At 41.8% G+C, this 22,395-nt stretch overlaps 1 protein-coding gene across 1 annotated transcript in view; it reads left to right on the forward strand.

Annotated features, from left to right (window-relative positions):
- ryr2a (ryanodine receptor 2a (cardiac)) overlaps positions 1-22,395 on the forward strand; it is a gene marked incomplete at its 3' end in the record, with an annotated part of 131,382 nt that overhangs the window by 7,216 nt on the left and 101,771 nt on the right. Inside the window, exons 8-21 of the mRNA XM_013914831.1 lie at positions 119-223; positions 926-1,100; positions 2,594-2,802; positions 2,921-3,091; positions 4,046-4,191; positions 4,354-4,468; positions 4,630-4,790; positions 7,285-7,441; positions 12,155-12,241; positions 12,638-12,769; positions 17,147-17,241; positions 17,328-17,503; positions 17,861-18,513; positions 21,150-21,350. Of these exons, the coding sequence (XP_013770285.1) occupies positions 119-223; positions 926-1,100; positions 2,594-2,802; positions 2,921-3,091; positions 4,046-4,191; positions 4,354-4,468; positions 4,630-4,790; positions 7,285-7,441; positions 12,155-12,241; positions 12,638-12,769; positions 17,147-17,241; positions 17,328-17,503; positions 17,861-18,513; positions 21,150-21,350 (2,583 nt within the window). The remainder of the gene's footprint in view (positions 1-118; positions 224-925; positions 1,101-2,593; positions 2,803-2,920; positions 3,092-4,045; positions 4,192-4,353; positions 4,469-4,629; positions 4,791-7,284; positions 7,442-12,154; positions 12,242-12,637; positions 12,770-17,146; positions 17,242-17,327; positions 17,504-17,860; positions 18,514-21,149; positions 21,351-22,395) is intronic.

The raw sequence follows: 22,395 nt of genomic DNA on the forward strand, positions 1-22,395 counted from the left end.
GTGGGGGAACTTGCACAATCGGTGGCTGACTAAATACTTTTTTGACCCACTGTATGCCTTTTATTATATTTGTAAAACACTTTCCAAACTGGATATTAATGTGGTCCTAATCATGTAGGTTCTAACAGCTGGAGAGATGAGGGTCGGCTGGGCCAGGCCAGGATGTCTACCAGACCAGGAGCTGGGCTCTGATGATCAGGCATTTGTCTTTGATGGCTTCAAGGTGCAGTCATTTCACAAATCTCATTTATTTATTACATTCAGGAATTTTTTTTTTATTTCTAATGTGAATGTTCATTATCTTTACACAGAAAAATGAAAAACATCAGCCTCTTTACAATAACCTACATTTTTAATAAATGAGTCAGTTTTACATCCTATGATTAGTTCTTAATCCAACTTATAGTTATGAAAAAATACAATCTCTTTTAACACTTGTTATTCTGAGATCAGGTCCTGAGTTGTAAAAGGACTGACTGGACACTTTAGGTTGGAGACAAATTATTGCTCCAGGTGAAAAAGCTTGAAGTATCTCAGCTTTGTATTCATGAGTGGGTAGGGGAAGAGTGGGGAACCGATGGGTAGACTGCCAGTGCAGTGATGACATCAGCAATCTTTGGTCCAGGTCTTTCATGTTCAACTTGAAGGAGTTGAACCCGCACACATCTTGTGTTGGCCAAGGAGAGAGTGGCCTGGCCTGGTTACTTAGACCACTTTCACAGTGACCTTAATAAGCATTAAACAATGGATGGATGAATAGACAATTTGATTCATACTATGAGCATCATAGAAATGGCAAAAACAGTCAATATTTTTTCTAATGGGTAGACAAAAGCCTTGGTAATAACACCACTACATCTCCACACTGATCATCCCTGTAACTGCATGTGTGTGCACGCACCCCTGCATGTAATGTGTTTTCTAGGTGCAGCGCTGGCACCAGGGGAATGAACACTTTGGCCGAGCCTGGCAGATAGGAGATGTGGTGGGCTGCATGGTGGATCTGAATGAGCACACCATGATGTTCACACTCAATGGAGAAGTGTTGCTGGATGATTCTGGATCAGAGCTGGCCTTCAAGGACTTTGAAGTCGGTGAAGGTCAGTACTCTGTCCTGGACAGCACATGCATTTGTAAAAACAGGAGACACTGCTCATTTTCAAGACCAAAGAGTAAATCTTACTAAACATACCAACTAGGGAAAGCAGGTGGCCCAAGTGTTCTTCTGGGTAAATAACTGATGAAAGAACATATTTACTCAATTATTAGTCTGTCAATTTTGTTAGCGTGTTTCTTACATTTAATTAAATTTGTTTCTCCTATGTTTCAAAGTTTGTAACTATGAATTTTTTTAACAGCTGACTATTTCTGTAGGAAACTCTTAAAATGTCAGTCGTTACTTAGAAAACTTTTAACACAGAGGTTGGAACCAGCAAATTTTGGCATTTGAAAAAAAAAAAAAAACTAAATGACTGACCATACTGTTGCCAGTTAATTTTTAAACCAATGATGATAGATATAAATATATTTCGTCAGTAGTAAATAAATTGAAAAGCAAAGCTTTTATCACAAAGGTGCAACATCTGGATACACTGTATGAAATATAGGATATCTTTCAATAAGAAGCTGTTTATATTAGAGTGTAAGATACCAACTCTTCACAGCAATTTTAAGACAGTATAGAGATATCAAATGTCTATCCTAGAAGAATATGTTTATGTGGTGGAGGAATATAAGGATCCAGGTGTCCACATATACAACCAGCTGAAGTGGAAGACCAATACAGAGGCTGTACAAAATTAGGGAAGGAGCAGGAAATGGGCATTTCCTAAGGAAGCACAGAGTCTGTCATTTTTTTAAGCCGAAGCCAAATTATTATTTGGCTGTCTATGCAATTGTCACTGTGTCCAGTGTTTTAAACAGATCAATGAAGTGCACAGTGCATCTCCTTCTATACAACACAGTCATCATTTACTATCTTACAAGCTGATGCCGAGGCGCTTAACCAGCATATCCTTTGAACTGCAGTTTAGTTTAAGACTGATGGCAAAAAACACTTTGAATGCTTCAGGTTTCTTCGTGGAAGTCAGAGTAACTCCACTTTTAGAAACAGGATATTTATACCTCTGTTTTATTAATAGTTATTTATCTGGACAGCAGCCGATAAGTCTACCAGATTCATTTCTTAGCATTGTCTTCTTTGATTTAAGGCTCCCAAAGGTAAATATGTCAGAATAGTTTTGATGATAACTCACTTCCCAACATCTCTTCTCTTCTTCTTTCTCTTTTCTGTCCTCCGGTCCTGTCCATTCTGATTGTAATAACTTAAAATGTAAAAAAAAAAAAAAAAAGATCAAATAACCTATGACAATCAAGTGGACCAGCAAAAGCCGTAATGGTCTGCTTGGGAAAATAAACCTGTTGGGCGTATTTCTTGGCCAGAGAGGCAAAAACAAAACATAATTTTGGTGATTAAGGAGCACTGACTATGATAGCATTTAGATGTGAAAGAAGCAGATTATCTAGTGCGCAGATTTTAAGATACATAATTAATATATGTTTTATAGGATTTGACTGTTTTTGTCTGTCACAGGTTTTATACCAGTTTGCAGTCTGGGTGTGTGTCAGGCTGGGAGAATGAACTTTGGTAAAGATGTCAGCACTTTAAAGTACTTCACCATTTGTGGCCTACAAGAAGGCTATGAGCCTTTTGCTGTTAACATGAACCGGGATGTCACCATGTGGCTTAGCAAGAGGCTCCCTCAGTTTGTACCAGTACCCCTCCACCACCAACACATCGAGGTGAGGACCGGACCGTGGATACATTTCAACACATTCTCAATATTTAACAAACCTGTTGAATAAATAACCAAAAAATAAGCTGAGCTGAATAAAACATATGTTTGTGTTTCTTTTTCAGGTGACGAGGATAGACGAGACAATAGAGTCGTGTCCATGCCTGAAGGTCACTCAGAAGTCCTTCGGCTCACAGAACAGCTACACTGACATTACCTTCTACAGACTTAGCATGCCCATAGAATGTGCCGAAACCAGGTGCCCACCAAACGGCAGCCTCTTCTCACCAAAGAGGGTAACAGATACTTTTTGTAAAACTCACATAAATGCAATCAAAAATGCATAAATGCAAATGCAGGAGCTGGAGTTCTCTGGGCAAAAATGCCTTGTTAGAGGTCTGAAGAGAATGATCATCCGCGTTGAGCTGCAGCAGTAACTCAAATCGCCTCTTGTTACAAACAATGTGCAGAAGTGTGGGGCTTGGTGTGTTTATTTCCAGTTGTAGCTTTTCTGAAAGAATTTTCTTCACTTTCTCCTCTGTTCAGGTCTCCCCCAGTGACTCCACAATACGCTCAGTTACTAGGTTGTTACGCCATCTTGTTAGTGACAGCCAACAGAATGTCACACACGTTGAATGTTAGAGTTCAATTTTTCAGTTTCAGATTTTATGTGATCCACGTCTTTATGTGTAAACTGAAGGCCTGTTTAGATCTTGTATAACTCACTTTTTATTGCCTCTGTTCTGGAGTTTATTGAATCCATAATGACTCTGACAAAGCTTTTAAAGTTTTCCTGTTGCTGTTGTAGCAACACCAAGTCATAAGAGTCCCATATTCGTCGTCTGATTCTGTCTCTGCTCTGGATTTAGGTGGCATTTTACAACACTGTTAACTTGATATCTGACACCTGGCTTCTCTCACAGTTTTCTAGCTTGTGACGTTGTAATAATTTATAATTAATAATGTTATAGTAGTCGTAGTGATTCTGTTAAAGCTGCTGTGAAACATGGCGACTGATATCTAACTACATTAGTTGAACAAAATCATGTTCAACTCCTTCACAACATTTTTTAACAATTTTCTTAGTTTTTTTACAAAGTCTCATGAATCCACTGAACAAACCGTGACTAAAAGGTCTGGGTGATATTATACAGAGTGACCTAAAACAGAGTTTAACAGATTTATGTCAGGACTTCTTTGATTACTTCCTGTTGCAGTGGTGTTGTGCATTCAGTTGTGTGTTTCTGCAGGAGTTGGAGGACTTTGAAAATGTGTCAGATTTTGAGGTCCTGATGAAGTCATCTCACAGTCATAATGGTCCCAATGGACCCGACAGAGATGAATTCAACAACCACAAAGATTATAACCAGGAGAAGCCCTCCAAGCTCAAACAGCGGTAATCCCTCCATCCTCTCAACAAACCCTTGACTCATTAACATCACATTAATGAGGCTTCAGATTGTTAAATGTTCCTCTTGTGATATTTATCCAAGGTTTTGAACTCTAGCAATCTCTTTCCTCTCTTTCATGGTGTTTATTTCTTAATCCAATCTACCAGGTTGACGCTGAAGAGAAACAAGCCAGACAACAGCTGTCCCTCATCTGCTCGTGTATCGGAGGAGGTGATGGCTGATGACAGAGTTAGCTCTGATTTCCTCATGCAAGCCTCCACTGTAAGACAACTGTCATGATGAGTAGCTCATAAATCCAGTGAGCAAGTGTGGCTTGATTTATAGGAGATGAATGTTTTTTGCTGAACCTGGTTCAAAATGCTCAGTGTGCTTTAACTCCTGTATTGGTTTACATGTGATTGCACCTCTTGCTCTTTCTGCAGTACTACTATTCAGTGCGGATCTTCCCAGGTCAGGAGCCCAGCAGTGTTTGGGTAGGCTGGGTGACTTCTGACTTCCATCAGTACGACCCGTGCTTTGAGCTGCACAAGGTCCGGACTGTCACGGTTACCCTGGGAGATGAAAAGGGCAAAGTTCATGAGAGGTTAGTCAAGTCTCTTGTGGAAGTGTATGGATAGGTTTCTGGGCTGAGTGGCATGTTGCAACAGAGCTGCAGGATTTTGCGTGAGTGTAAGAATGTTTCACCTGTTTATCAGCTTGTTTATGTTTTATCATAGACTTTATGCAAGGTTGGCTGTAGCTACACTAGATGTCATGATAAAGGGTGGATCTGACAGCGAATGGTGGGCTCATGAATGACTTGTCATTAGCCAGTGGGTGTCCTGTGTCCTTCATTTTCTCAGTCACAGCCACACCATAGATGACTGTTAAAACATGTTATGAACTGGGAAACCTCCCATACAGTAGGATATAAGCAATGCTATGAAAAAGCTTTTTAAATGGACATTTTAACATGGGAGTCTGTGGGGATTGATTTGCTTTTGGAGCCAGCCTCAAGTGGCCTCTAGAGGAACTGCAGCTTCTGGAACTTTGGCTTTGATGTCATATTTCTGCCCGTTGCCTCTTGTTTGTGATATTGTGCATCACCAAGCTGAAGTACAACAGGTGAGATAGAATTTGCAGAAAATGTTAAATTTTTGTGATTTATATCGTTATCGGACGATAGATGTCTTATATCGGGATATGAGATTCTGGTCATATTGCACAGCCCTAGTCCAGCTCTACATTTGCACCTAAAGATCAAAGGTCACTCTTTCGAGGATGCCAGTGTTCACAGTTTGGACTGAGAAGACAGATGATTTGAAAGACGTGATACATGTCCACTGTAAATAGACATCATGAACAGAGGTGGTGGCTTAGAACACGAACTGTCAGCCACCTACAATGCAGATTCCTTCCCTGAACACCACTCACATTTTGTGTTAGGTGGCCTAATAGGTCAAATCGTAGGGTGATGCACGGTCTCACAGTGGTAGACCCACTCCCTTTTTCAACCCTGGCTAATGTGATGAAGCACATGATTAACGACCCTCTTAAGGGACAACCCTCATTAAGGGTTAAAGACCTCGGACTCTCCACCATTTGGTTTAAGAACTTGAAGAAGCCTCTTGGATGAGAGTTTAAACATCTTCATGAGTTCCAGTCACTTTCTCTCCAAGCTCCTTAGATTACCTTGCACTCTTTAGTGTCGTTGGGAAAAACACCAGCACACGATATGACCAACTGCATGCACACAGTTTTTGCAATGATGTTTGTGGATTGGAAACGTTCTAGAAACCCTGCATTTGAAAAAAAAAAATCCATTGCTCCCTTTATGCTCACTCTTCCTTAGGGCTTACTAGATGCTGAAGTACTGCGACTAAAACTTAAGGACATCTGCACCAAAAACGCAGTTCCAGATGGCTCTGGCTCAATTATAACCACAGAGCTATAAATAATGCACAAATTATATGTTTTTGCTTCTTTCATCTCTTTGTATGGGATCAGCCCTGGTGACGGATACATCAGTGTGTTACTGTTCCCTCCATTTAGGCTGAAATTGGTCTGACGTTTGAAGGCGGCAGTGCAGGGAACTAAAAACTCCCTTCAAATGTCTTCAATGTAAAGCAATACACCTTTTCTTTTTTATAAATTTAAGGAAAAGAATGTACAGATATTTGTGTGAAAATGTAGGGTTTACAGTAAAAAGTTGTCAGAAAATAAATGGTCAAGTAAAATAGAGATACCTGAAAATTCTTCTTAAGCAGAATAACAAAGTATTTGAACTTCAGCACTTCCCACCCCTCAACTCTATGATGACCTTTCTCACTTGTACTGCCATCTCTTTGGAGCTTATATTCAAAATTAAAGTCAGCAATTAATCTGTGCTACAATACACCGAGGAAGCCTGGATTTTAAGCCTTTTGGGACTGTTATGTTGGACACTGAATTATTATTGACATTCATAACGCACATCTACACCATCATAACATCTTGTTTAGAGCAGCACAACATTTTCCATTAATGTACCGGGCAATCTTAGGAAAACTCACTTTTCTTTATTGCAGCCACCACACACTCCTGTAAAGGCTTACAGACACAAACTGACTCATTCACTAAAATACTTAAACATCGAGAAATGCACAGATCCAGATAAACACATAAACACATGCAAACTACCTCATCCAGAAGATACAGGATGCAGTTAAAGAACGGGGCACGATGCTAACCCCATGTTGCTCTCGAATGCATTGTTCTGAATATGAGTGTGTGTGTGTGTGTGTGCGTGTGTGTCTTAGCTAGAATGCAGTAGAAAAGTGGTACATAGGAACCAGTCCATTTACCATTTAGTCTGAAAAACAAAGGAACTGGCCAATTCAATTTTCAAATAATTTGAAAATAGAGACTACGTATAAAAATAATTAAAGATCTTAAGACGTTCATGCAAAAATTCTATAAAACCCCTCGAATTAAAGCTGAATATCTGCACTTCAGTCACATATTGGTTGTTTGACTTAAAATCCACTGTTGTGATGTACAGAGGCACAACAGAAAATTATGGACCTAACTCTACATTACTTTCCACTTGTGTCCTGCAGCATAAAACGCAGCAACTGTTACATGGTGTGGGGTGGAGAAAGCAGCAGCCCCACTCAGGGGAGGAACAACGGCTTAGAGATTGGCTGCCTGGTTGACACTACAAACGGTCTGCTGACATTCACAGCCAATGGCAAAGAACTCAGCACATACTACCAGGTAAATATGTATGCTTTGATTCCAGGTTTTCATTTTTGTACATCATTTTATTTTTTTATTCTGCAAGAAAATAGGTGCTTTTTTGTTTTTTGAACCAGTTCTGATAAAACCATGTCTCCATCTACAAACACACTATGTTGTCCTCCACCTTTCCTCGCCTACTAATGAACCAGGCATCCACTGACTCATCAAAAAAATACATATATGGATCTCTAAGTTGTTGGACATTTAACCAGTTTCTGTAATGTTGCCTCTGTACACCACAGTGTATTCTAAAACAGTGAAGATGTGACTGAAGTGTAGCATTAATCATTGGAGTTGATTTCAAGCAATGTGATGTACAAAGAAATATGACGCAAGTGAAGGAAGCAATAATTAATGTGCACAACCAACTTAACCTGTCAAGAATTATATAAACTTTGCATGCAAATCATCAGAGTCTTAAAAAGAAGGAATGCACTTCTCAGCACAGCAACACCACAAGAGTCAAGAAATTGTAAAATTATTTCCAGCAGTTTGTGGACTGCTGCTTTCAGTTGACAGGATTTCCAGGTTAGCCTTTGCTGGAAGCTGAAGGTGGGTGTAGTAACATTCCTGCAAAGCATCTTGTGGGATTTCTTGGATTCTAGACTTAAGACAGTCACTGACAAAAGATTTTAATCCAAGTATTAAAATCAATCCTGATATTTCATATCCAATTACTTTTGAGCCCCTGATAATGGGACACTATAAAAATGGCTGTAATTCACTACTCAGGGAATTTGAAACCCACTGAATGAAAGCTAAAATTTTACACTTTGATCACATCTTAATTGTTTGTTTTAAAATCCAGTGTGGTGGTGTACTGAGGCAAAGTTAAAAAAAACCCTCACTGAATTCAAATAAAGGTCTAAAAGAAAACTGAATGGAATGTAGCTAAGAAATAATCTTAGATTTAAATTAAAACTTAAATCAACAGTTTGGCAGAAATTGCTATCACACTTCCAACAAAATGCAGGTAGCAGTACTGTAGTACTGCTAGCAACTATAGTTGTGGTCACAAGTTAACAGAGAGTCATTGTGGGAAATACTGTGATGGCAATTTTAGGCTTGTGTTGATTTCTTTGAATTGTGGAATGACTGAATAGATTGAAGTTCGAATTTATTTTGGATTTTTAGTGAAAAGATATAAGATCCACTAATATTTGGTTGAATGTCAATTAGCAAGTTACACCTCAACCATACATATTCGTTAGCTACCAGTTCGCTTCTGCCATAATTCTGGATGTTCTGGATATTTGTAACACCCAGTTGTGCCCAAATTTCAACCATCTCACTTTTCATTTGAGGTCCAAAATTTGGGGACCATCCTCTAGCTCAGGGGTCTCCAACTAAAATAGCAAGAGGTCCACTACCTCCGTCATCCAATCAATCTGGGGTCCGAACCTTTTAAATGAAACGACAAAAATATTTTCTTTAATATTTAACTAACAATATAGATTTGTAACTACTGATCAATAATTCGTACGCTTATTAAATCATCTGCTGAACAGAAAAATGCAATCCAGTTAAAGTACGAATGTTAAACAAAAAACTGTTTAACAATGAAATTATGCAATAATCTACACAACATGTATTGCACATAAACCAACAAGTGCTTTAAACGGCGCAGAAAATATGTTTGACAAACCCAACACAACGTAACTTAGAACATATTCCAGAACAGTGCTGGCTCTCCTCGTAGGAGGAACTTGCAGGGACATTTGCAGCTAGCATTTTAAACTTTGGTTGAAATGGGCTCAGTTCAATTCTTAAGCATGCATGCAAATGTTCATTAGTCAGTTGTGAGCGAAGCCTGTCCATTTATCTTTTAATGTCCGATTTTCGTGGACTTTATGCATTTTTGACAAAGCCATTCTTTTTTTACTCACTCTGCACCACAAAGTCACCATTGTACTATCAGCAAGCACTATCTCCCAGGGTTGTAATTTAGCAATCTGTGTTGAGGACCTGCAGTTTTTTCTTCTTTGTTGTTTTTTTTGGTGGTTGGTGGTGCAATACCGCCACCAGCTGGCTTGGAGTGTGGACCAGAATTTTGCTGACCCACATAGCTGCCTCTCACACCTGTTCAAAAGTCAGCCACGCAGCCGGCAGGAGTAAATTACCTAACTACATAGTAAAGGATTAAATGCTTTGCGGTCCAGGCAAAACTCCCTTGGGGTCTGGATTTGGACTTGAGTCCTGGGGTTGGGGACCCCGGCTCTAGCTTAATTGTTCCATCCTCTTTGTTCATTGTAGTAATGCCACAGTCAGCGGAACTACATTAAAGCATGATGCTATCACAATCAGATTTGACAGCTAGTACAGTTTTCTTTGGTGTAAAAGCCCCACTCCACTTCATCTTACTCCTCTGCTTGTGGTCAAATAGCTCAATCTTTGTCTTGTCTGACCACAAAACCTTTATCCAGAAGGCATATATATATATATATATATATATATATATATGTATACACACACAAACATGTGCATCCAATCCTTTTGTTTTTTTGAAGTCATTAAACATGTATGCTGTATAGTCATTTTACAATGAAAGAAGAACATTTTAAAAACTTGAGGTTACTCTATACCGTAACCACTATTCTCTGATAAATCCCACTGTGGGGAAACTTAAATGGTGGCTGTGAAACTGCTGCCAGGACCAGGAGCTCGTACGTAGGGAGGTTCAGACACGGGCGTCTGTGGCCCTTTCATAAAATGGCAGACTAGTGGGTGATGCAGGTTGAAATGGCTGCTAGATATACGTTAATTGTTGGGAAGACATTTCCTTTATCTAACAGCTCCTGGGGAAAAAAAGAGAACAGCTGTTACAGAGTAAAAGGAAAGGAATTTCCAGTGAGGCGGGCAAATGTGAATGTCAAAATATGGTATTTTAAGGGTCTGTTGATGTAAAGCAATTTCCTGGGCACACTAGAGTGGGATTTGTCAGCATCCTGAATTTGTACGACCTGAGATGCGGCTTTAGTGCCCTTAAGTCCAGTCGGACGCAGTCCTCCACCCTTCTTGGGAACAAGAAAATTCTTTGAGTAAAAGCTGCATCAGCTCTGCTCCTGAGATATTTCTCACAACGTAAATATTTATTTTTTCAAAATTTTGGATGATTCGCCTTTTACAAGAGAGAAAATCACTCTGGAAAATCTGGGAAGGGTGGTTGCAAATTGCAAGCAGTACCCTTGCTCTAATGTCCTCACAACCCACTCTGGTGTAGGGAGAGCTTGCCACCCTTCTGGTCTTGCTGAGAGAGGGCTCAAAGCCAGGCAGCCCACAGTGGAGGGCGCTTTGGCTTCCTCTTGTGGCAGAAACAGGTTCTGCAACCCTGGCCTGTTTTTGCCCAGCATTCATGGGGCTGGGTACCACAAGGAAATGGACCCCAGTGGTGTTTGTGTGTGAGGGCAATATGTTTTCAACATGTTTTCTGTGTTTTTCACAAACTTTTCCTGTGCCCTGGATGCACTTGATGAGTTTTTAATAAACTGTGTGTGCTAGTGAGACTGTGACCCTTGACTCAGCTGAAAAGCATCTTGTCGTCTCTTTATTGGAATGTGCACTGCGTGATCTAAAATCGGGTCCCAGGCAGAAGACACTTCTTCAAATGGGCTCTGGAACTGGGTCCTGAAGGGAACACAGAGCATGTGCTGGTCCAGCTCATCCATGGGGGATGTTAGGTGGTCAGCTTCTTCTTGTGGTCTGAACAGCAGGCAGGATGTGCTTCCTAGGCCAGTGGGTTCTGCAATTCCAGAGGAACTCGGCGGTGAGGGATTTTTAAATGTCTGCATGGCAGCTGGATGACCCCCAGGAAAGGAAGCCCAAGAGTCACCTCTGCTGCTGAGGATTAATTCATCTGAGTCACCAGCCTCAGAAATCACAAGTTAACCTCAGATTAGAGCCCAGATAGATGCCACACAGAGTTCCAGTAGCAGACACATCTCTACATCAACTGTTCAGAGTGTGTTAATCAGGCCTTTATGGTCAAATAGCTGCTAAGAAACCACGACTAAGGAAAAGCAACAAGCAGAAGAGATTTGTATGGGCCAAGAAACACAAGGAATGGACATTAGACCAGTGGAAATCTGTGCTGTGGTCTTTCAAGCATGACCCCTCGTGTGGGGCGCGGTGGAAGCTAACACGCTCTCCAACTTGGCTTTATGGTGAAAAGTAGGCAAACTAAAAACGTGAGTCATGCTAGCGCCCGGTGACCAAGCTGTTAGCTTGCTTGAATAGACTGTTAAGCTAGCACTCACGTTAGCAGTCAGGAGAGATGGGGCTTCTAAGAAGTTAGAAGAGGAATTTGAATGACACTGCGTCACATCCTTTTATAGGGAGGAGGGCGGCACCTCCCTGATGACATAGAGGCTTCTGAGGACAATCCCGCGAGAGCATTCCCCATAGTGAGACACCAAAGCAAATGTTTGAAAGAGACCATGACATTCCTATGATGAATGTATGCAAACTTCTGACCACAACTGTAGGTACAAATCTACTTTGTGTGTCTCAGGCATGTCTCATACTGCACACTCAGTATTACCAGCACAACAAAACTAAATCTGACACTCTGACTGCACACTGTGTCTCAAAATTTCAGAGTGCGGCAGTTATGGACTTTGACAGTCCAAAGATTATATTTGACAGATCACCTCAGCATTTATAGGTAATTTTAGAAACTTTTCCCATGCACAGGTGGAACCCAGTACTAAGCTGTTCCCTGCAGTCTTTGCAAAGGCCACAAGTCCTAATGTCTTCCAGTTTGAACTGGGTCGTATTAAGGTGAGCACACACACACACACACACACACACACACACACACACACACACACACACACACACACACACACACACACACACATCAATAAAAAAAGGGAAGAACTGAGAGAATGACTCTTGGTAAAATAATTAATAAAAGAGACTGATCACTGAAAACAACTTCATTTATATGCAAATGGTCAATGGTAACACCATAAGTGAAGACCAAGTCAAAAGGGGTGTTCTGCTGTGTGAGTGGGCCCTGAAACATGTTAAATGAAGTTATTCAAGTCCATTATTGTCAGCAGCTTCTTAGTAGATATATATATATATATAGAGAGAAAGATGTATATAGATAGATATATATATAGATATGTATGTATTTGGTCATTATCCAACTTTTTCTCTGTGTCCTGTCAGAATGTGATGCCTCTATCAGCTGGTCTGTTTAAGAGTGAGAAGAAGAACCCAGTTTCCCAATGTCCTCCACGGCTGCACGTACAGTTTCTTACTCCTGTTTTATGGAGTCGTGTTTCCAACCACTTCCTTAAGGTAACAGTGTCTTACTATAGTTCTGCATTACTATTACAGACCCGGGACACAAACCTGCCACCTGCAAACTCATGCAGAGTGTGTACACTATCCGCCCTTCATAAGCATCTCATATAATAAAGCACTACTTTTAAATTAAATCTCATGCCACTGGCATGACTGATTATTTCCCCTTAAGTTGTGCCACATTTGTAAGGAAAACACATGTGTGGTTTGCGCTGCAGAGTTTAGTATGTGGATTTTACCCATGAAAAACTTGTCAAATCTTCTCTGGTAAAAAGAGCTTAATAGTCTAAGGCAGCTTTTCAAGTAATGGCCCATTTTATAGTCCATTTCTATGTCATCTGTCATAGAGACTCAAATGGCATTAAATATAATATCATGTGAAAAAAAAACATTTGCCCTGTTGCTGATTTCTTATTTATTTCCCTTCTTTTTTTTAACATATTTAATATATGGTTAAGCTCCAACACATTTTAATATTAGACAAACATAACCCAGGTAAATCCAAAATATTTGCAGTAATAACTGGTTGTGCCATCCTTGGCCATAAATCTGTCAAAGCACTATGAAGGAATTTTAGCAAAGTGTTCATTTGTATATATTTTTTTTCATTTAGACTTGGAATTGATGGTGTGCTTGGGATCATTGTCCTGCTGACGACATACAGATCTATTTCGAATTAACTGATGATCCCGTTATGTCTTTGCACGGCTTTCACGAGTGCATGCACGAGGTCAAAAATTGGCTCGCAGGTAATTCTCTTATTCTAAATGACAGGAAAACTGAAATTATCGTGTTTGACAATAGTATCCCCCATGGCCAACTCCGTGATGGCCAACACCCCGATCCAGCAGCTGAATCATCTTTAGGAGACAGTCCTGGCACTTATTGGATTTTTTGGGTGCCCTGAAGCCTTCTTCAGAACAATTGAACCTCTTTCCTTGAAGTTCTTGATGATCTGATAATCCGATGATCCAGTTGATTTAGGTGCGATCTTAGTAGCAACAACATACTTGCCTGTGAAGGCCTTTACATGCAACACATTGATGGCTGCCTATGTTTCAAGTATCACCCTTCTTTGTAACGCATCCAGTCTGCTATTCTAATTCATCACCAATATTTGTGTCATTCTCAAAACTTTTGGCCACGACTGTATATACCAAAATATTCTAAAATCAAAACTGAGGCCATTTTTCTGATAGCTAAAGCTTGGCCGAACAACGTGTATGTCAGGAATGCAAAGGCAGGACGATGGATATGGTGTTAAACTGAGGGTTCCCCTTCAGTGATGGAAAGGAGCGGAGGTTCATATCCCAGTGAAACCTCAAACAGTGACACTGGCTGGCTGAGGAGGTCATCAATTTATGGGCATATTCCACCCATGACAGCTGAGAGCTCCAGTGGGACTGTTAAGAAGAAACCACACAACATAGAGCTGCCTCTAGCTCCTGGTTGGCCCTCTCTGCCTGCCCGTTGGTCTGGGAAAGACTCACTTGGGCCGCCAGAACAGAGCAAAAACTCCTTTCAAACCCATGATGTGAACTGTGGACCCCAATCGGACACAATGTCTTGAGCTATGCCAAGGCAGAACAATGAACAGTCAACAGCTTTGCTGTCTCCAAGGGGATGGGAAACTTGGGCAGAGCAATGAAATGTGCAGCTTTAGAAAAACAATCCACAATGGTCCATATGGTGGCATTACCTGAGGATGGTGGTAGTCCACTTATGAAATCCAGGGCGATGTGCGACCAGGGTCTCCTGGGAATAGGCAGGGACCTGAGAAACCCAACTGGTGGAGAGTTGGAGGCCTTATAATGCACACAGGTATAACGAGCAGAAACAAAATCCTGGACATCTCGAACTAGTGACGGTCACCAGAACAAGCGTTACATCAGTGTTATTGTGCGGTTCTTATCCACAGTTAAACTTAGCAGAGTGGGCCCACTGAATCCCTTTGCTACGCACTGCGGTGGTTATGTATAGTCAGTTAGGAGGGCCCATTCCAGGGTCGGGTTTTTCCCACTCTGCGTTTCTCATTAGACCTTCAGTCTCCCATGTGAGGGCCCCTATGATGCAGGCTGCAGGCAGGATGGTCGGATTGAACCGAGTGAAGAACAGGGCCCACCTGGCTTGGCAATAGTTGAGGCGCTTCACCGTTTGTAGGTACTTGAGGTTTTTGCGGCCTTTACAGATGATCAGTGGCTGCTCCGTCCCTTTTAGCCAGCACCTCCATTCCTCCAAGTCGAGCTTTATGGCCAGCAATTCTCGATCTCCCTCGTCATAGTTCCGCTCAGCCTGAACGAGAGAAATATGCACATGGGTGAAGCTTACCCCCAGAGTGCTGGGATAACACCGCTCCAACTCCCAGATCCGACGTGTCCACTTCTACTATGAATGGCTGAGAGAGGTCTGGTTGCAGCAAGATGGGCATGGAGGCAAACTTATTGTTGAGTTCGGAAAATGGTTGCTGCGCCACAGGAGCCCACTGGAAAGGAACTTTGGGAGAGGTTAAACATGCAAAGGGCAGAGCAATGCCACTGAAATCATTGCTGTAGAAATTTATAAAGCCCAGAAACCTCTGCAGCTGCTTATGGGTCTGGGGCTCCGGCCATTCTACCACTGCCTTAATTTTAGCTGGATCCACCTGCAGCTGGCCCTGGTAAATGGCCTGTATTTGTATAGCGCTTTACTAGACCCTAAGGACCCCAAAGCGCTTTACACATCCAGTCATCCACCCATTCACACACTGGTGATGGCAGGTACATTGTAGCCACAGCCACCCTGGGGCTCACTGACAGAGGCGAGGCTGCCGGACACTGGCGCCACCGGGCCCTCTGACCACCACCAGTAGGCAACGGGTGAAGCGTCTTGCCCAAGGACACAACGACCGAGACTGTCGGAGCCGGGGCTTGAACCGGCAACCTTCCGATTACAAGGCAAACTCCCAACTCTTGAGTCACGATCGCCCCATCCCTGTTCCACAATGAACCCCCCAAAAAGCGACAGACTGAACTTGGAACTCACATTTTAGAAATATAACAGGGAGGTATTGAAAGCTGTTTTCCACTCATCCCCTTCCTTGATCCTTACTAAATGATAGGCATTCCTTAAATCCAATTTTGTGAAAATGGTGGCTTCTTGTAACAGTTCAAAAGCAGAAGATAACAATGGCAGGGGATACTTGTTCTTTATCATTATTTTGTTTGGAGGGACTTGGCCTTTTTCTCCACAATGAAGAACCCCGCCCTGAGTGGGGACTTGGAAGGGCGGATTATTCCAGCTGCCAGAGAATCACTGATTTAGTGTTCCATGGCCTCCCATTTCGGCTTAGAAAGACTGTACAGGTGACTGGTGGGGAGTGGTGCCCTCAAGAGCAGATCAATTCCACAGTCATATGGTCTCTGCGGAGGAAGTGTGAGAGCCAAGTCCTTGCTAAATACTTCAGCTAGGTCATGGTAAACTGCAGGAGGCACCGTAGGGGTCAGGTGCAATATGTGCTGGGCTGATGGGATGGGGTGGGTATCCAATATCCCTTTCGCCTGCATCAACTCCCACCTCCAACAGAGTTAGACAGCATTCCGAGGGAGACTGGGGACACTGAGTCCAAATGGTCCACGTTCAGGACCAAAACTGCTGAAGCTGCTGCACTGAGTTGTGGCCGCAAGGTGGTTGGTGCCTGTCATGCACCAACCACCGAACCACATGTCGAACCAGATGGTCAACCCCAGAGGGGAAGGGAACCATCAGCCATGGAAGGAGTCCTATTGAGCTTGGTTAGCCTGAAGGACTTCGGAAGCAGCCGGTGGGTACCAACAGGCCAAGCAGAACGGGGCAGTGGCTGAAGCAAATACTTGAGTTTGGGTGTTTCCTCTAAGGAAGACGTGTCAGTGGGATTAAGGAAATCTGCGAAGCATTCCTTCCAACACCCGACAATGTCCTCAGTCGAAGTCAGCAGCACATTTGACCATGTCCCTTGGGGAGTCCTGTGGGAGGTGCTTAGGCTGCTGCCCTGTGACCTGGTCCCAATTAAGAGGAAGAAAATAGATGGAGGGATGGATTTTTATTGTGGGATTTAAATAAATTCATTTCCACCACCTGGCTGGGGCCTTTCTGTGTGGAGTTTGCACATTCTTCCTGAGTTTGTGTGGGTTCTCTCTGGGTACTCCAGCTTCCTTCCACAGACATGCAGTTAGTCGGGCTAGGTTAATTGGCCAGTCTAAATTGCCCGATAGGTAACGGTTTTCTGTCTCTATCTATGGCAGCTGGGATAAGCCGTTCATGGATGGATGGATAAATATCTTTTCATATAGAGTTTTCTGTAGTACTGAAAAATAATCTCAAATGTAGCGTATGTTGTGTATGACTTTTGTCCAGGTCTCAGTATCCAGAGCAAATGATCGACATGGCTGGCTGGTGCAGTGTAACAAACCTCTGCAGTTCATGTCTCTGCACATACCTGAGGAGAACAGGTACAGTCCACACAGCTAAACACACACACCTTTTCATCCTTCCTCCCTCACATTTCTCATGCAGTGTGTACCTTTCTGTTGCTCAGGTCGTTGGATATCCTGGAACTGTCAGAGCAGAAGGACTTATTAAAATTTCACTACCATACCCTCAGACTGTACTCTGCCATCTGTGCTCTGGGAAACAACCGAGTAGCTCATGCCCTCTGCTCCCACGTGGATGAGGCACAGCTCCTTTACGCTATAGAGAATAAATATATGCCAGGTAACAGACACACTGCTTATAAAGCATATTCTCATTCTCAATTTTCTATATCGTAAACCTACTTTATAGAAACTCTTGAATTTTTTTCTGAATCTATGTCTATTTCTCAGCGTTAGCCTTATAAAATACTGTTCCAATTGTCTGAGTAAAACCACAACCCTTAATCGGACAGCTGGTTAAGAATATGAGTAGTGTAATTTTTTTTCATTTCATTTAATTTTTTGACCTTGGCACCTTAGATAGTCCATAAAACAATAAACATAAGAAGAATTAATATGTGCAATAGTACTGAACATGATAAAGAAGCATGTAAACATTACAGGGCAGACGTCAAACTTGTTCTGTCTGTCCTCACAGGTCTTCTTCGTGCTGGCTACTATGACCTCCTCATCGACATCCACCTGAGCAGCTATGCTACAGCTCGCCTCATGATGAACAATGAGTACATTGTTCCCATGACCAATGACACAAAGAGCATCACTCTGTTCCCAAATGAAAAGAAGAAACATGGCCTGCCAGGCATTGGACTCAGCACCTCTTTGAGACCCAGAATGCACTTCACATCCCCAAATTTTGTTTCCAGGCCCGGACCATCGTGCTTTAACAACGGCAACAGTGGATCAGGAGATTGTTTCCAGTACAGCCCTGAATTCCCCTTAGATATACTGAAAGTTAAAACCATTGAGATGTTGACAGAGGCAGTACGGGAGGGAAGCATGCATGTACGGGACCCAGTAGGAGGAAGCACAGAGTTTCTATTTGTTCCACTCATCAAGCTGTTATATACTATGCTCATCATGGGCGTTTTCCAAAACGGAGATCTGAAGAATATCCTCCGACTGATTGAACCTTCTGTGTTCTGTGAACGACGCAATAAGCAGGATGCACTTTGCATGGAGTTGGAGGTGCTAAAGAAGGGTGAAGCCGAAGGAGGAGGAAAGGAGGGAGTGCTGAATGTCCCCAAAGAAGGACTGTTAGAGATGAAGCTGCCAGAGCCTGTAAAACTCCAGGTGACACTAAGTAGAAACTCCCAGTTTGGAAATGCATTTCTTATATAGAAATTCACTGTTGTTTACCATTTTTGTTTGCTAAGGTAAAGGTCATATTCTGTTTATATTTCAGTTGGGATTATTATAGTTATTCCAACTAGTAACTAGGACCCTCCATGTGCATGCAAGGAAATCTCGAGACCGAGGAAGACCCAAAGCGTAGAACTGAACAGGCATCAGTGACAACTGATACAACTTTCATTAACTCACATATTACCTGACCTAAGTGATTTTACAGACTGTGTAGAGGTCATGCCGAAATAGGAATCCCTACATGAAGTAGTGTGTGTAAAAGGACATTAGCTATAAGCTGATGTGATCAGCACTGAGGTCAGCTTCTCTGGCTGTGATAACAAAGCTGTAGAAAGCAACAAAGTAAAAAAAACATAGCTTATGACAAATCTTGAGACATTTTATCATAGACATCCAGGTGCCAAGATGGTGTGAGCAGTATACTGAAATTAAATCAGAATATTCAACAATCCAATGTAAGCACATGGTTCTGGTTTCTTGGAAAAACACAACACAAGTGTAAAGACAGAAGAAGAATTTCAGTTGTGCAAAAGTCTCAATCAGACATGGGAGCAAAGGTAAATATATGTTGTGCAGTTATGCATCATCGAAGTACCGGAGAAATTATAATAACTTAATACATCACATACCATAAAGGCCCTTTCACATAGAATTTTTAAATAATACGGTCGTCTTTTCCAAGTCCCTGTTAGTAAATGATTTAATAATTGATCAACAGATTGATTTACTCCACTGTTACCTTCTTCTGTGTCCAGAGCAGCAACCTGAATGCTACTCCCACAGAGGTCGATTATCTTCTTAATATTTTTACATCTTCACTTAATACAACTGGATACTGTTGCTCCTCTGAAAGAGAAAACCTTAAATCAGAAGTACTTCATGCCCTGGTGTAGCTCACAAATATGCACCTTAAAGCAGATGACACGTAAGCTAGAGAGGAAATGGTGTCTCAGTAATTGAGAAGATCATCATTTAGCCTGGAGAAATAGTTTGCTCCTTCATATTCAATCCCTCCATAAAGCTGGAATATCTTATTATTCATCACTGATTGAAGAACAAAAGAACAACCCTAGGTTTGTATTCAGCACTTTAGCCAGGCTGACAAAAAGTCACAGCTCTGTTGGGCCTTTAATGTTGACTAGTAATGACGTGATGAACTTCTTCACAAATGAAATTTGAACCATTAGAGAAAAAATAAGCATCTCAAATGGACCATTATGTACAGCTACTTTCAGTGCCATTAATATTTACAGATTGATCTTTCTGACTTAAGTAATTACTTCCTCCAAACCATCTGTTATCTCAAAACTCCTTGAAAGAGTAGTTGTAAAACAGCTAACAGATCATCTGCAGAGGTTTATTTGAAGAGTTTCAGTCAGGTTTCAGAGCTCAGCACAGCACAGAAACAGCTTTAGTGAAGGTTACTAATGATCTTCTTGTGGCCTCTGACAGTGGACTCATCTCTGTGCTTGTCCAATAGCATTCAGTGCTACTGATCATAACATTTTATTACAGCGATTAGAGCATGCTGCAGGTATTCAAACCACTGCACTGTTGTCGTGATCTGTGACTGCAGATCGTGTCTTGAAGACACACGTGAATGTGGGACCAATCTTAACAAGTGATCTGTATTTTCTTAACAGATCACGTCTCTGTCAGACTGCAGGCTTACTTGAGGTTTCTAGCATATTTAAAATCTGAATGGAAGGAAGAGGCTTCAGCTATTTGGTCCCTCTTCCAGTTCCCTGTTTGGATTTAAATAGATAGAGAGACACTCTCTATATTTTTAAAATTAGGCTTAAAACTTTCCCTTTTGGTAAAGCTTATAGTTAGGGGTGGACCGGTTAACGCTAAACCACCACTTAGTTATGCTGCAAGAACACTTATCCATGAGTTATCTTAGCTACTTTGGGCTACACTCTAGGTCTCGTGGGATGAGACATGGAGTACTTCTTAAAAAGTTCACCACTTCATCACAAGGCTGACATAAAGAGACAGAAAGCTATTTACTCTCATATTGACAGCCTAATTTAGATTGCCAGTTATCTTTAGAAGCAGATGGTAGAATGAACGAACTCCACAGAAAGTTCCCAATCAAAGAAAAAGCTGAACCCAGAACCAGAATCATGCAGTAAGACCCAGATCTTATGGCAAATTCTGAATGTTCTTGTTCCTACAGAGGCAGCTACACCAAGAATTTCTGGTAAAATTCCTATCATACTTACCATAAAAAACAGAAACGAGACATTCTTTGTATCGGGCTTTAAACAAGCTTTTTAATGATGTAATGACACCAATTCATTTGTGCAGGATTTCTGCATTGACGTCATCTGTCAGTTTTGTAGGGTCATGCATGGTCTTGACTTAGGTTGAGGGTTGAAATCCTACAATGATAGATAGGGAACAGTATGATTTGGCATTTTTCACAGAATGAGAACTTTCCCCTAATATCGAAATCGCTTTAGAAAGAGATTTCCTAATGGCCACTATGTGCATTTTTTAAAATTTCTTCTTTAAACTATGTCATTTTGTTTGTGTGTGTGTGTGTGTGTGTGTGTGTGTAGATGTGTCATGTGCTGCAGTACCTGTGTGACTGCCAGGTGCGCCATCGTATTGAGGCAGTGGTGGCCTTCTCTGATGACTTTGTGGCTTGTCTCCAAGAAAACCAACGATTTCGTTACAATGAGGTGATGCTGGCACTCAACATGTCTGCAGCCCTTACTGCCAAGAAGACCAAAGAGTTCAGATCTCCCCCACAGGAACAGGTGGGAACACCACAGAACAACATAAAGCATAAATATAACTGTAACCATTTTCTGTAATTCAAATGGTTGCCGAGCAGAGGACTCTTGCTCAGTGAAGAGCAGTAAATAATGCGACTTACATACACATTTTATTTTAATTTGGCTTTGTATAGAAACACAGTTTTTGCAAACTGTCAGCTAATCAGCCAAGGTTGAGGGTGAACCCATAGTGAAACCTGGCCCCACCCTATCATGTGATATACTGAGGTCAGAAGGCAGTGAGTGGGCGTTAAGGCATCTGGGAAGGGATCTCAACACTGACAGCTGGTGTCATAAGCCCCGTCTCTGTTCAAAGATGGCTGTTCACAGTGGACATAGATGCTTCTTTCAGTCCTCTTTAAAACCACCTGTCTTCTCTGTCCAGCATGTGAACATTGGCATGCTCGAAAGAGTGACCTTTGACCTTTAGATGTAGATGAACAGCCAAGTCTTGTTGTGCCATGTGTTTATGCCAGTGGTTGCTTGGTCTCTTGAATGTAGAGGTCTGGGCGTTCCTCGCTACACTGCACAGCATGCACTACGTTGTTAAGTTTGTGTTTAGGAGTTTTGTCTTTGGGATGAACCAGTTGTTGTCTGAGTGTGTGGCCGGGTCTGAAGTATACTCTTGGCTCTTTTAAAGGGATAGTATTAGCTATCGGTACAGAAATGTTGACGACACCTGGGTCAAAATCAAAATCCAAAAAGTAGAATCCTTCATTGCTCACATCAACTCAGTGATTAAAAACATAAATTTCACCAGGGAAGACACAAAGGACGACTGTTTGCCTTTCCTGGACTGCGCCGTGCACATTAAGGAGAATGGAAACCTCAACATCGAAGTTTACCGGAAGCCCACACACACGGACCAGTACTCCCATCACCCTCTGGAACACAAACCTGGAGTAATCAGGACCCTACACCACCGGGCAGAACATGTTCCCTCTAAGCCTGAAGGGAAAAAGAAGGAACACACACATGTAAAGGAAGCTCTTAAAACATGTGGTTATCATAATTGGGCGTTCATAAA

The sequence above is a fragment of the Pundamilia nyererei genome, unplaced genomic scaffold (genome assembly GCF_000239375.1).
Source record: "Pundamilia nyererei isolate P.nyererei 1_Seehausen unplaced genomic scaffold, PunNye1.0 scaffold00228, whole genome shotgun sequence".
Lineage (NCBI taxonomy): Eukaryota > Metazoa > Chordata > Actinopteri > Cichliformes > Cichlidae > Pundamilia > Pundamilia nyererei.